The sequence below is a fragment of the Mandrillus leucophaeus genome, unplaced genomic scaffold, assembly GCF_000951045.1.
Source record: "Mandrillus leucophaeus isolate KB7577 unplaced genomic scaffold, Mleu.le_1.0 Scaffold763, whole genome shotgun sequence".
In the NCBI taxonomy this organism is placed as follows: Eukaryota; Metazoa; Chordata; class Mammalia; order Primates; family Cercopithecidae; genus Mandrillus; species Mandrillus leucophaeus.
In genome coordinates, this window is record NW_012108286.1 from 919280 (window position 1) to 933938 (window position 14659).

The 14659-nt window shown below is 37.4% G+C and overlaps 1 protein-coding gene across 2 annotated transcripts in view; it reads left to right on the forward strand.

Moving 5' to 3' along the window:
- The window catches only part of UNC80 (unc-80 homolog (C. elegans)), a 251121-nt gene that overhangs the window by 65945 nt on the left and 170517 nt on the right, over positions 1-14659 (forward strand). The window contains exons 14-20 of one of the 2 annotated variants that reach the window (XM_011966529.1): positions 568-714; positions 3888-4035; positions 5021-5169; positions 7590-7756; positions 8501-8599; positions 12578-12792; positions 13899-14005. In XM_011966529.1, coding sequence (XP_011821919.1) covers positions 568-714; positions 3888-4035; positions 5021-5169; positions 7590-7756; positions 8501-8599; positions 12578-12792; positions 13899-14005 — 1032 coding nt within the window. The remainder of the gene's footprint in view (positions 1-567; positions 715-3887; positions 4036-5020; positions 5170-7589; positions 7757-8500; positions 8600-12577; positions 12793-13898; positions 14006-14659) is intronic. The other variant, XM_011966530.1, reaches the window with a different exon arrangement.

Here is a 14659-nt window from a genome sequence, read left to right on the forward strand (position 1 = left end):
ATCAAGCTGAAAGTGTTTATAAAGTTCTGTATATTCTCACTTTGCTTGTGCATGTGTATTATAATACAGTAAAGTATACAATTAGAAAAAAAAAGCCCTCAAAAATGTCAGAAGTTGCCATGAAATTTCAAAGTTCCGGACTTTGATCAGTTCCAGAAACTCGGTAGTAATCCTTGCCTGGTGTATGAGAAGCCTACCAATGAGGATAGTTTTTAATAAAACTTAATTGCTTTCATCACTGATAGTCTCCACTGTCTCTCTTTAGGTGGTTGTCTGACAGCAGTCAAGGATATAAAAAGCATATCTTCTAACAAAGAGGTCTCTACTGATATTCTCTAGCAACAGGGGGTGTTCAAAATACATAGATTTTTTTTTTCTTTTAAATCATATGCTAAATTTTGGAAAACTGAGCCTGTTTGTTGAGCCCATTACAATTCTGTTTTCCGAATTGCAAGTGCTCCCTGTAAAACATATAAACTTGATTTAATCATACAATAGAACCTTAGTGAAAGGACCTCAGTGACAAAGTAAACAGACTTTTCTTTCTTTCTTATTTGTGGGTACCAGGATGAAAGTATACCTGTAAGCAACCATAGGCTTGCTCTAACAATGCTCATCAAAATAGTGAAGTCTTTGGGATGTGCCTATGGTTGTGGAGAAGGACATCGAGGGCTCTCTGGAGATCGTCTGAGACACCAGGTATTCCGAGAGAATGTAAGAGAATTAAAGTAGACTCCATTTCCTCTCCCTCTTCCTTCCTTTCTGTTTAAGAATGAGTCCTTTGACAATGAGGGTCAGTGTTCCCTGAAAAATATTATATTTTGTAGGGGTAATTAATGCTGTTTTGGTGTGAGGAGATTCTCATGAGATATCTCAAGATATCTAAAACCCAGGCTTAGGAAAGTTTAATTGGGAAAACATTTCTGCTTCCTGCCTAGGGCAGACCAAATCCCAATTAGTGAAAGCATATATAATTGGAATGTGTGAATTGCAGCTTGAAAGAACTTTTGCACAGATGAACACATTTAGCAAGCTTTTGATGGCCTGTAACAAATGACTCTTTAATCATCTGCCTGGGTACTGCAGAAGCATATTGCATATTGGAGAAAGGGGTCAAAGTTTTAGGACCTGGTTTGTTGTCCTTCCTAAGACATGGAAAATGGCCCTTATTGGGACAAAACAGGACTGTAAAAGTAGCCAGTCATTTTCTGGCTGCTTTATTTGAGAATGAACCTTGCCTTCTGAATATTTGAGATCATGTCCTTGTCAACTGTGTGAAACTTGAAACTCTGCATTTGTGCTTGCCAAACATAATTCTGTACTGGAAATGGTCTTCCAGCTCATTTTTATTTGCCTCTGCTGACTGTTAATTTTCTTTTTCAATTTGAACAATAACCTACTTCCACAGTCTAAGCTGGGATGGTTGCTTCATATGTATGTTTGAATTAAAATCTTAAGAAAATATTCTCTTAAAAATAAGAGTTTGATGCAAATTTGAGTCCTGGAAATCATTTGGCATATCTTGGCAGAGTTTTAGGATCATGTCAAAATCTAATGCCAGCCTGTTTTTCCTTGATATTAGGTTTTGTCATGAAATGTTCACACAATATTAGCATGCTGACTTTCTTGCTTGATTTATCATCTCTCATCTATCCATCTATCTATCCTTTTCTGTTTTACTCTTTTATATTATGTTGTGTTATTTTCGTTTATTATGTGTATATGGGGGTTATATTTGCACTATTAGCTTCTAAATTTTGAAACTTGAAAATTTTGACCAAGATCTAGATTTTGAGGCCAAAAATTGAAAATAATAATTAATAAGGCTATAGAAATCTGGCATTTTCCCCATCTTTGCACATGTGTATTTGATTTTTTATCTTTGATTTTAAATTCTATTACAGTATGAATAAATGCCTTCAAAGACAAATAAACCACATCACTCCCCATACAGAAGACCAATTTCATGACATGAAACACTAAAACATAATAAATAAACATAATAAAAAGTGTCGTGCTTTAGTTGGAAGTATAAACTGGCTCTGATATCCACAATTTGTCTTTCTGGATTCACAGAAAGCAGGGTGAGTTGGATCAGAAGCCATTTGAGGAGTTGTTGTTATCACTTAGTTCATCATACTTTCCTCCCCTGAACACTTCCTATGAGGGCATCCAGCCAGTGTTCTACCTGTCTAATTGATTTGACTTATGGGACAATTCCTCTATTATCTTATTCTGTTCAATGCTCATTATCGATATTATATTTGCTTATTTATGTTCAGCAAACACATTGTCCAAGAGATAGAAATTCGGGAAATTTTCCTTGAGAAATGTCCAGTTCCAGAAGCTAAATATTTTCAGATTTCTCTACCAATGACCTTTCAGAAACTACTTAACTTTTAAGATACTAAGAATATTTCTCACCTTTACCAGACAAGGTCCTCTCCGTAGCCTTTTTTCTTCCAAGAAACAGAAGGTTATTCCAACGATATTCGTCGAAGTGCCCAGCAATTTCATCCTATAATGCCTCAACGTATCTTAGAGTATTAACCTAATCATTAGCTGGTAGTCTCCAATTATTGAAAAGGAATTCATTTCTTAAAAGTTTTATATCTTTTGAAGAAATTCAGGATATTCTTTCAGAATTTAAGTATTTAAAGTTTGATATCCTTATGCTTGCTTAAACTTCCCACTGAACTCATACAGACCATACAAACATTTTAATATCCTCTAAAGAGAAGATTTGATATTATGCCTTTTTCAGTGTATTTTGTAGAAAACACAGAATAATTTGTACTTCAGGGCCTGCCAACACAGGGTTTTAAAGAGCTTTATAAATGCTACAATAAACATCTTCACAAATTCTTTATGGAATGACAATTAAATACCTCTTCATGCAAAATATATTTTACCTAAGTGCTTTGCAAACTTCATTTTATAGCTAGCAGCATTTATTTTGCAATAAAAAATGAGTTTGTTCAATATCTGGAAACTTGTAAACTCCCTGGGAATAAAAATACCTAATTTCAAATCTAGGACATAATAAAGGAAAAGTGAAAAACGTATCAATCCGTCTGACTTTGCAATACAGATGGAGAGATTATAACAAGGTTATACCAAGAAGCCTATTGCTAATTCCAAGTTTCAGTCTTTTATAATCTTTTTTCTCTCTCTCAAAATTTCCAAGGCTTTTTTCCTGGGCCTTGATTTGTCAAAATGATCATATAACTAAATTTTCTTCTGGACCACACTTAAGGGCACTAATAAAATCCTAATTCTCAGGAATTGCTTTCCCTAATCTGACTTCAGTGCCTGTGCCTGGTTGTCCAAAGTTCTCCATCTGTAATTAAGGTGACCCTCACTAAGCCACCCCTTCTTTCTTGATCCTTACCCCTTTTCCCCTCAACCCAGAGACTTCGGTCATTGTCCCATTTCATTCCATTGTATAGACATTCTTCTATCTCTTTTATTCAGATGTAGTGTGGTACACATCTTCCCACTGCACAAAGCCTTTGAGGTTTTCTAAACATGGCTTGTCAATTCTATCACTTACCTATATTTCAAACTTTAAGGTTTTTTTCATTAAGATCTTAAAATCTCGATCTTGGTGAAAATACTGAAATATTTCTGGGACCAGCATTAGACCTTAGTTTTGAACTTTGGGGTTTTTCCTATGGAGCAGTTGTTCTCAATATAAACACCCTCAGACTTCTCAGTCTGTCTCTGCTCACATCTTACTCCCACAAGAGGGGCTAGCAGAGTTGCCTGTCACCGGCCAGTGGGGTGGTTGGAAACCCTTGCCTTCTGAAGGCTTCTGTCTCAGATTACCTGTATCCGTAGCTTAAGCTGGTACTTGTGACTTTTTCACTTTTCTTCCTTCATTGCAGGCCCAGAACTGCCTCACTAAGCTATACAAGCTAGATAAGATGCAGTTCCGACAAACCATGAGGGACTATGTGAACAAGGACTCTCTCAATAATGTAGTGGACTTCTTGCATGCTTTGCTAGGATTTTGTATGGAGCCAGTCACTGACAGTAAGTAAAGCTGCACCCAAGTTCTAGGAGAAGTCGCTGTGAGGTGAAGCAGGTAGTGTTTCAAGGGGACACTAAATTTGTGGAGGTAGAATTTAGAGGAAAAGATATGTATGTGTCCATGCATGTGTGTGGGTGTATGTATAGTGTATAAACAAGAAAAGCTTGCACATTATCTCTGATGACACATTTTGGAGGCTCTCTGAGGACAACTTACCACAGTAAATGAAAGTTTGGTAAAGCTTGTGGAGTTCTCATCTAGCCCCTCAATTTTTATACTACCGCTTATGGGACTCCTCTCTCTCATATAACCTTCTGTTGTATGATCTCTGAGACAGTGATCATATTGCAAAAAGGAGGTGGCTCTGAGGAAGGTGGGAGGTTTCCCCTCTCCACCTGCCCAAGAAATCTCTGGAAGAACTCTGAAATTCTTGGCAGGACTCTGTCTTTTCCGGGGCCTATGTGAGCTTCCCTGCAGGGCTCCTGCCTGACTTTTCCTTCTCTCTTCCCAGTTACCTGGTTGGCCTCACCTTATTCCACTTCAGACAGACTGAACAATTTCCATTGAGAAAGTAGCATTTCTCACCACCAGAAAGCTTGAAAATGAACTCTCCCTTGAGGGGTCATTTAGGAGCTTTTTTTTTTTTTTTTTTTTTTTTTTGTAAGTAATCACCTATTTAAAAACTACTCTAAGCCTAAAAGTCTTTCCTAAAGTTAAGAGTTGGTTTCCTTTCCTTTGCTAAGATTTATCAACAAAACGATTCCGGAAATGTAATTGATTGTATCATAGTAAAGGCTCTGAAGGACACTGTGATTCATTTATTTCCAGGTCTGCCTACAGATTATTAAACCAGGGTCATCTTTAATTCCTTGTTTCTGTATTTCATGTAGCACTTCACTAATTCCTGGGTGTCAAGCACTGCCTTACTGCTACCCATTGTGTAGCTTAAAGGAAACATTGTCTTTAATTTGTGCCTTTGCATTCCAGACAAGGCTGGGTTTGGAAATAACTTCACTACAGTGGACAACAAATCCACAGCCCAAAATGTGGAAGGCATTATCGTCAGTGCCATGTTTAAATCCCTCATCACACGCTGCGCTTCAACCACACATGAATTGCACAGCCCTGAGAATCTGGTGAGAAGCTCTCCTCTCTTCCCACAGGAGGTCTCAGTCTCTGCCTTGAGAAAAGTAGTCATTGTCATGGCTATGAGTAAGAGAAATTGAAATCTAAAAGTCTACACCTTAAAGTTTAAATATCTATTTTCCCTGGTGTCACCAGTAAGTCATAATGGAGCCATAACACTTTTCTTCTCCTTGTTACTCATTATCCTATTTGTAAATTAACCTATCTTCCTCTCCCATCTCAAAGGTTATGGAGTGTTTGGTGAAATAATTGTGAAGTATGTTGAGCCCTTCAGAAAGAGGGTTCTAGAGCACAGTTTGTTAGTTCATAAAATACTGAAGAATGTTATCCCAAGCATTATTTGAAACCATATTTACTTTAAAAATTAATGCAAATATGTTGCTGAAATTGGTTTTGTTTTCTTTTATTAAGCACTGTCTGTAATCTTTTAGCTACTTGTCTTGAAAGACTGTTAATTAAACCACTAAAGTCACAATAGGATAGGGAAGAACCAGGTTATAAAAGGCTAGCGCTAAAGGCATAAGAATGACACAATAGACTTTGGGGATTCAGGGGGAGGGTGGGAAGGAGTTGAGGGATAAAAGACTACAAATCTAGTTCAGTTTTTACTGCTTGGGGGATGGGTGCACTAAAATCTCACAAATCACCATTAACGAGCTTACTCATATAACCAAATACCATCTGTTCCCCAAAACCTATAGAAATAAAAAAATTAAAAGGCTAGTGCTTAATTACCACCAAGAAGATTGTAGTTTGGGATACTAAAATGTAGACTAAGGCTGAAAAACCTGACACAAACAGGTGAATTCAGGTATCTTTGGGAGGCAAAGTAGCATTTCTCTATCCTACCAGTCTGTTAGATATTATGACTCCTATGCAGAAATCAGCCCATTTGCACATGTGGACCCTATCAGCTAATGTACCCAAATCAAGGAAATTATTTTAAGCTATTATAACTATTGAAACAATTCATTTAACTTGAGATAAACAGGATAAAATCCCAAACTAAAGGAATTGAACTTTGCTGACAGCCAAAGCCAACCCAGCAAGTTTCTTGGAGCTTGAGTGTAACACAGGTACCATCCATGCATGCAATTTGGTCATAGCAAAAGTAATTTAACAGGTTGATTATGATATACATGACTGCTTATACATCTTTTTTTTACGAACTCATGTATAGAAAAATACTGTATTTCTTAATTTTTTAAAAAAGGAATCTTCTTAAGTTTGACTTTGAACTCCCATCCCGTAAGAACAGTGGGACATCAAACTTCTGTCATTCTAGGGGTTTCCCACTTCACAGTGTTGTGTAAAGACCCCCAAGTCTTAGGTAGCATCTAGAGCCTGGGGAGGTTCCACAGGTCTCAATTATTAGTCTACACCTCTGGTTTCACATAGTACTCTTCGCTGTGTGCTTAGGGCTGTGCACCCTCTGGTGAGTTTGGAATCTTTCCTTTTTGAAGTCTTGCCCCATTCCTAGAGGAACTATTGCAGAGCAGAGTGAGGGGCACAGGGCCCTGCTTCCCACCGAACCCAAAGGGTTCTCCATCCATGTTTTCCCCAAGGGTCCTACCTTCTACTTTCCTAAAAATTATGGACATAATTGTCCCAGTGGTCTTAGGTTTTGAAAACCAAAACTATCGAGGTAAGTGTTCTTTAGACTTCTGCATTCTGCCTTACCATGAACTTTTCCTAAGGCAAAAAAATACAGTAACTGCCTTCTTAATGAGCAGAGAGAGAGGAGAAATGCTGGATACAAAGTTTAATTTCTCAAGTAAAAGTCCAGCATATATTTTAAAATATTGATTCACCAATATATTGGTTTTAATAGCCCTACATCACCTTGAGTTTGTAGTCAAGTTCATGTTCAAATGGGCTACAACATATATGTAATTTGCTAAATCTGTCCAGCAAAACGCATCATCTTTTGATTAATCTGTCTTTGGTAGAAGTGTCTAAAGGACTTAATATATTTTGTCATAATGGTGCAGAAAATTTGGAGAAGCTGAACAGGGACCAAAATCTCTAATGTAAACAAATTTTTGACTACCTTTTTCTTTGCAGGCATCTCTTCAGAAGTTATAATTAAAAGAGAAAATTAAAGCTTGGGAATCCAATAGTTTAAAATGTAAATTAATGTATTCTAATGATGCAGCCAACTTTCTGAATGAAGCGTGATAACCATCTTTTTTCATACCAAGGATGACCAGCAAAGGCCTTGGTAGTGTTCTTCTATAGGAACACTGTAGAGGGAGTATACCACCAGCTTCACCAGTAGTAAACTGTCCTGTCTTAATAATTCCAATGCTCATCTAAGCCTAAGGAATTACTTTCTTCCTCTCTACCTGGAAAAACTATTTAATCGCACAGCTATCTTTCTTTCCCCAACTTCCTTCTTGCCTCCAAACAGGGACTGTATTGTGACATTCGTCAGCTGGTCCAGTTTATCAAAGAGGCTCACGGGAATGTCTTCAGGAGAGTGGCCCTCAGCGCTTTGCTTGATAGTGCGGAGAAGTTAGCACCAGGGAAGAAGGTGGAGGAGAATGAACAGGAATCTAAGCCTGCAGGCAGTAAAAGGTTGGAAGCTTGAACTCTCTGAATATGAGTGTTTGCCTTATGTCAGTAGAATAGAATCTGCTGTTGTACTGTCTGTGTGGTTCCTGTGGTGAAACTTCAGTATAGGAATGGTAAAATTATCTTGCATAAGTGGTTTCACTGGTGTGGTGCAGCTGCAGCTTAGAGAGGGAATGAATTTACTGTCAAATAAATGCCACCTGTAATATGAATTAGAGCTCAGTTGTTCTTGAATTTTCATATACTTGAACTTCACGTCGTAGCTCTTAATTAAATGGTAAAATGCTACCTGTTTTAGTCTCTTCTGTACATAATTTACACTTTTATTCAGAAAGGAAAAGCAATTACTGATACCATATGATCCTGTTCAGTAAATTCTATTCTAAATGTGGCAAAAGACAAATGGCTAAGTAATAGCCTGTTGTTTTTCCTTCTAGTAAACATATTTATTTTATGCCTATTGTATATTAACTCCTACCTAAAAATTAAAATAAACTCCTGAACTTAAAATCCTGCTTGCAGTTAATGACTCTGTTTGCAATAATGGTGATATTGTGAAGCAAAAAGGCTGCTAAGTCATGAGTTAATGGTGCGGTATAAATTCCAAACAACATGGATTCCTGGTGACATAAAGTTCACAAGCAGCAAAGTTGTCTACAACAGAATGTTTTTGTTTATGAAGTGTATGAAGTATTAAGAGTTGCTATCCTGCTCTGCTGTAATTGTTGGAATGCACCATTTGCATAGGTCAGAGGCGGGAAGCATTGTGGATAAAGGCCAGGTATCCTCTGCACCTGAGGAATGTCGCAGCTTCATGTCCGGTCGCCCCTCACAGACTCCAGAGCAGTAAGTAGCGTTGGCTTTGTCTCCATTGCAGAGGGCTGTGCACTTCACTCTGGAAGAATTTCTGTTTTCCAAACTGCTATTTCTTTGTTTTTCATCTCCTTTGAACTTTGCCTTGTTTCTATCCTTTACATTTCATTCCCAATGCCATTAACCTCTCCAGGCCAAATCACAAATAACCAGTCTGTACCTATGAGAAGCCTCCCTAACTACATTTCCCATCTCCAATCTCTCCCTCGCTTCTGCTTTTCATGCACACTACTGAAGATACACCTTGAAAAATAGTATATATACCAGGTGGGCTGGGAGTGTCCTCCAGTTTCTTGCTTAAAATCTCTTATAATTTTTTTAAAAAATTAAATGTATGAATGGCTGTCAATATACTTAATGAAGCTTTTCTCAAAAGAAGTAACAAAAACTTTTCCAATGCTTACATTTAGCTGAAGCATAGACTGTACCCCATTATACCTTGGTCCTCTCTTGAGATCCATTCCAGTGTCCTCTGACATCAGTTAATCTACACTTTTCGTAATGGAAAAATAAAAAACATATTTAAATTAGTGTCCTCGGAAAATATAAGGGTTAGTGTAGACACTAATTGTACAGCCTAGTTCTATGCAAGTTTTATTTGTATTTTTTCTCTGTTTGAGAACTACTAATCCACAAGTGGAGTGAAAACATGTACTTTGTTTAAGGTATACCATTCTGCTTCCCAAAACCTTACTCAGTATTAAGTGATTTTTCTTCTAGGGATCCTGCAGTATATTCTAGGTATTATGGTATCCTTTCTTCACAGTCAGGGAAATCAAAGTGAGAAGCAAACAGCCATCAGGTAGGACCTTAGTAATCCATAGCAAGTGAACAAAATCTTCAAAGAAAAAATGCCCACACAGTTCTTGGAGCACTTCAAAATCTTAGAGATTTTGTAGTGAACACAAATTTGTGATAAACACAGTTTTCTGTTTATTTAGTGTTTAAGTAGATCAAGTCCATGGGTTCACGGAACATGTGAGTTTTTGCATATGGCTATAGCCCCAGTATGGAGACTGGGCTTGCTCATAGTAGGCACTTAATCTATATTTCATGATTGAATGAATGAATGATTCAATCAATTAATGAAAGGATAAAAGTGTCAGATTATTGTTAAGCTTTTGTTTTCTTTAGCTTCCTTTCTTAAAATTCAGTTTTAGTTTTCCCTTTAAGGTAGCCTTTAAGGACATGGTAAAAAATCAAACATAAGCTCTAAGGAAAAAAAATCAATGTGAAAGACAAAGTTCTGTGACTGAATAGCCATGAGACTAGTTAAAAGTCTTTATACACAGAAAGTCTGCCCAAAAAAGAAGAGATGATTTTCTTTTCAGATAACACCAGCAACTATTGAGCTAATCTGATCAATGAGAATGATCAACTAGGCAAATTGGATTTAAAAGATAAAGCCATCGACTGAATATTTCTGGGTTATTAAGTTTTCTAGATTCCAAAATATTCTCTTAGTTCAGTGTTCTGTAAATACCACCTAATTTCTTAGCATTTAGCACATCTATTCTTTCTTCTTATGTGAAGATACATGTTTTAATATGCCTCTACATAAATATTTCCACTTAGAGTGATGTCATAAAATGTCAAACATGGAACTTTTCATGATCTCAATAGGCTCAAAAGGTAACCATGTCAAATGTCCCCTAGTTAGCACTGGAGAAAGATGGGTGGTTACTTCAGATGACACTGGCTCCTCCTCTAGCTTCTCTTTCTGTTTCCTTCTCTCCCCTTGTGGCCCTGTGTCTTCTTCCTTCTTAAATAATAGTCACATTCCCTGAGTCATATTAAAGCAGTTTTATATACTTATTTCTCTGAAACTCAATATTGATACACACCACTGAACAAAGCCAGTGTAACATTTTATTGAGGAAACTGAGAAATTATAACCTCCCCAGATGTTTTTATAGCCAGACCACATAGTCATACACATATCATTATGCCATGCATTTACCAAAAGTCAGAAATGCTTCATACCCTGTGACTATTTGATAAAAAGTAACTGAGAAATCAAATTTTAGAAAACTAATTTAAATTCATACCATATTTGATAAACAGAATGCACTATTTTTTAAAAAAAAGAATTTAAAAATATTTAGTACTCTGATGAGATTTTAAGAAATTCTGGATACCCATATGAATATCTGTAGAAAATGATTGCTGTACACAGTACTGTCAAATTTTGGGTTGATTCAGCCCCAAAGCTTGTAAGAAAATCAATATGTAAAACCCCATAAATAAGTTTCATTATGTATTTTCTATACCTTTTCCTTTCCAAATTACTGGAGTAATATATGTTGCTCAAGCTGACAAATGTAGAAAACACAGAAAAACATAAAGAGAAAGTAGTTTAAAAATGGAAATACCACCAACTAGAGATAACCTCTGTAAACTCTTTGTGTATTATGTTGGAGACATTTTTGAGCATGTGTGCACACAAAACCACACTCAGACACGTGGTCACATGTGTACTTTCTTTCCCAATTAACCTGGTGATGGTTTTTAAAAACCATTTAATTGTTGCCTTTTCACTTCGCAGTATATAGTGAATATTTTTCATATAATAGTCCTCTAAAATAAAAGTATAATGACTACAGAGTATACCACCATATGGAAATCCCATAATCTATTCAACTGTTTTCCTGGTGTTGAACATTTAGATTGTTTCCTCCTTTTTTAAGTTGACCAATAATAACTCAGTGAGTATTTGACCTTCTAGTACCTACATCTTAGTATGTTGTCCCATAATTTCCATGAGATTACTTTCTGGAAATTGAATTTCTCTGTTAAGGGCGGTGATATAAGCATTGGATATCGTATTGCCAAATTACTTTAAAGAAAGGTTGGATCATTTTACCTCCCCACTGGGAGTATGATAGGAACTATTGCTTTCTCTCCTCCCCCTCACCCCCCACCACCATGAACTCCCTTAATCATTGCTAATTTATTGAGTAAAAATAAAGATCTTACTTCAGCTGCCTGTTTTTTAATTTCTCGTGAGATTAAATTCTGCATGTTATTGACCACTGGTCTTTCTCCTATTGTGGAATGCCCTAATCAAAAATCCCCTTGCAGGTGTTCCTGTTTGCCCTACTGAGTTGTACTTACTTTTTACTTTCAAGCCCTACCTAAGTTTCTTTGACTTACTGGTTGTAGGATGATGCATTTCCTGGGTATCGTGTGATGGCATTCCATTCATTTAAGTATTTTTTGTAAGTTTATTTGGTGTTCAAGTATGATACTATACTGGGGTGATGGGTGGGGAATGAGGAACAGTACTGCACAAACCTCAGGGGTCTTTAATAAAAAGTTAAATATTGGCTGGGCGCGGTGGCTCACGCCTGTAATCCCAGCACTTTGGGAGGCTGAGGCGGGGGGATTCATGAGGTCAGGAGATCGAGACCATCCTGGCTAACACAATGAAACCCCATCTGTACTAAAAATACAAAAAATTAGCTGGTTGTGGTGGTGGGTGCCTGGAGTCCCAGCTACTCAGGAGGTTGAGGCAGGAGAATCACTTGAACCCGGGAGGCGGAGGTTGCAGTGGGCCGAGATTGTGCCACTGCACTCCAGCCTGGGCGATAGAGCAAGACTCCATCTTAAAAAAAAAAAAAGTTAAATATTTACTGAAATTGTAAGTGCTTCTGGTATTATGACTCACACCTGCAGATGAATACCTGCAATAATATTTAATGTTTTTATTAAAGTTGAAAAAAACCGACCACCTCAAATTATAGCTGAGACATGACTATTTTCAAGAAGAGCTCAGAAGATCAACCTTGATCTCTTTCCTCCCACTTCAATGCCCACTCTTCCCACATTTCAGTCCATCAAAGATTGTTTTGCATGATTTGCCTAAATATCATTGACAGGAAGTTGAAAGAAATTTAGGAGAATTTCTCAAGTGTTGTCAGAAGTTTAACTCTATCCTCTGCTTGCTTACAGTGATGAGCAAATGCAAGGAGCCAACCTGGGGCGGAAAGATTTCTGGCGTAAGATGTTCAAGTCCCAAAGTGCAGCAAGTGACACCAGCAGCCAGTCTGAGCAGGACACTTCAGAATGCACCACTGCCCACTCAGGGACCACCTCTGACCGACGTGCCCGCTCACGATCCCGCAGAATTTCCCTCCGAAAGAAACTTAAACTCCCCATAGGTAAAAGTATGTCTGTATTTGTTTATGGATTATCTTATTACCAACCATGTCCTCAGATCAATTCAGTAATGCATAGTAGGGCTGAAAAAGAAGATCTTCATGTCATAAGACCTAAACTGACTTCATTCATTCATTCATTTAATTTTTTCCACATGTATTTTTTAATGCCCTAGTATATGCCTCTTCCATGCGCAGTCACTACACTAGCCATCAAGGATTAAATAGCGAACAAATACACACAGCCTCCCAACTTTGCTAAACTTGCAATATAGTAGGAGCCCCAGTCATTAAAGCAGATAATCATACAACTAAGTATAATTGCAAACTATGAATTTTATGAAGGAAATATACATAGTTCTATGAAAACATGCAACAATGAGACCTGACCCAAATGTGGGGGAGGAGGCAGAAATCAGGGAAGGCTTCCTAGTGATAGTGGCATTAAGATCTCCAGGATACTTGGGAGAAGGAACGAGAGCACTCCAGGTAGCCATTATATGCAAAGATATTAGAAGGCCAGAGGGAAGTGAAGGAACTGAAACAAGGGGACAAGTGGCTGTATGACTATAGTAGAATGATAGAGGCCAGGTCAGGTTGACTTCTCATTCTACATCCCTGGATAGCCAAGATGCGATGTTGAACAGGAGAGTAACTCAAGCAAGTAAACTTTTTCCAAAACATCACTGAGTGGAAATCATACTGGAGGGAGCTTGAGTAGATAAGGGAGACCAGATGGAAAGTTAGCTAGTAGGTTAGGTATAAGTAAATGGAAGCTTGAACTGGGTGGTGGCCATGTAGGCAGAGATAAATGAACACATTTGAGAAATATTTAGGAGGTAACATTCACAATCTCTAATGAGAGATGTGAAGCTGGATAGATGATGGTTTCATCTCAACCCAGATTCTTTTTGTCCTGGCCCCACATGCTCATGTAATTTTATAGTCTAACACTGAACATTTTTATTCAAAGCATGTACATTGAAAACACTTTGTTTTTCTATTTGTACCAAGTAATGTAACTTTCATCGCTTGTTGGGCTTATGCTGACATTTCTGTTTAATTGATTGGGTAGAAAATGCTACATTGATCTAAATGATTTAACTATTAAATAGGGAACTGGCTGAAAAGATCATCCCTCTCAGGCCTGGCAGATGGTGTGGAGGACCTCCTAGACATTAGCTCTGTGGACCGACTCTCTTTCATCAGACAAAGCTCCAAGGTAAACAGGACATAACTTGTGTAAGTGAATGTTGAAGTCGCTGACAGAAACATGTGAAGGCTGAGAAATAGCAAACACCTGCAGGGACCAAATAAGGAAAAGCTGAAGAAACTCTCCAGATGAACTAACTTTGGAAACTTAGATAAGCAATGGAAACTAAAATGTTTAAGTAGTAGGCTATCATAGGAAAGGAAAAAGGAAAAGTGTGGTCAAAAATTATGTAAAATTATAATGCAGATGTGGAGATGTATATAGACATTTTTCCCAGCTATTTTTAACTTTTGACACACCTATGAAATGACTGACATTTCAAACTCCTATCCAAGAATCCGGTAATTTTACAGTGATTCCTTTTACATATTAAGACACACATAATCCATTCTTTTTCCACTACTTTTGGCACCATATGAACCATTTTCTGTATTGAAAAGAAGAAGGAAACTCAGGATGACTGTTTTCACTACACTCCTCCTTCATAATACTGTGAAGCATTGGAGTAGCATAAGATTTCTTCCAAGAGTCTTCTCTGTGGATGCTCCATGGCTTGGTCATTTGTATGCCTAATTTTCAGCAAATGTAAGAGTTATGTTTCCTTATATGTATACAAATTATTTGCTTACATTCTTTTGTTTTCTAATCTCAGTAAAACCAGGG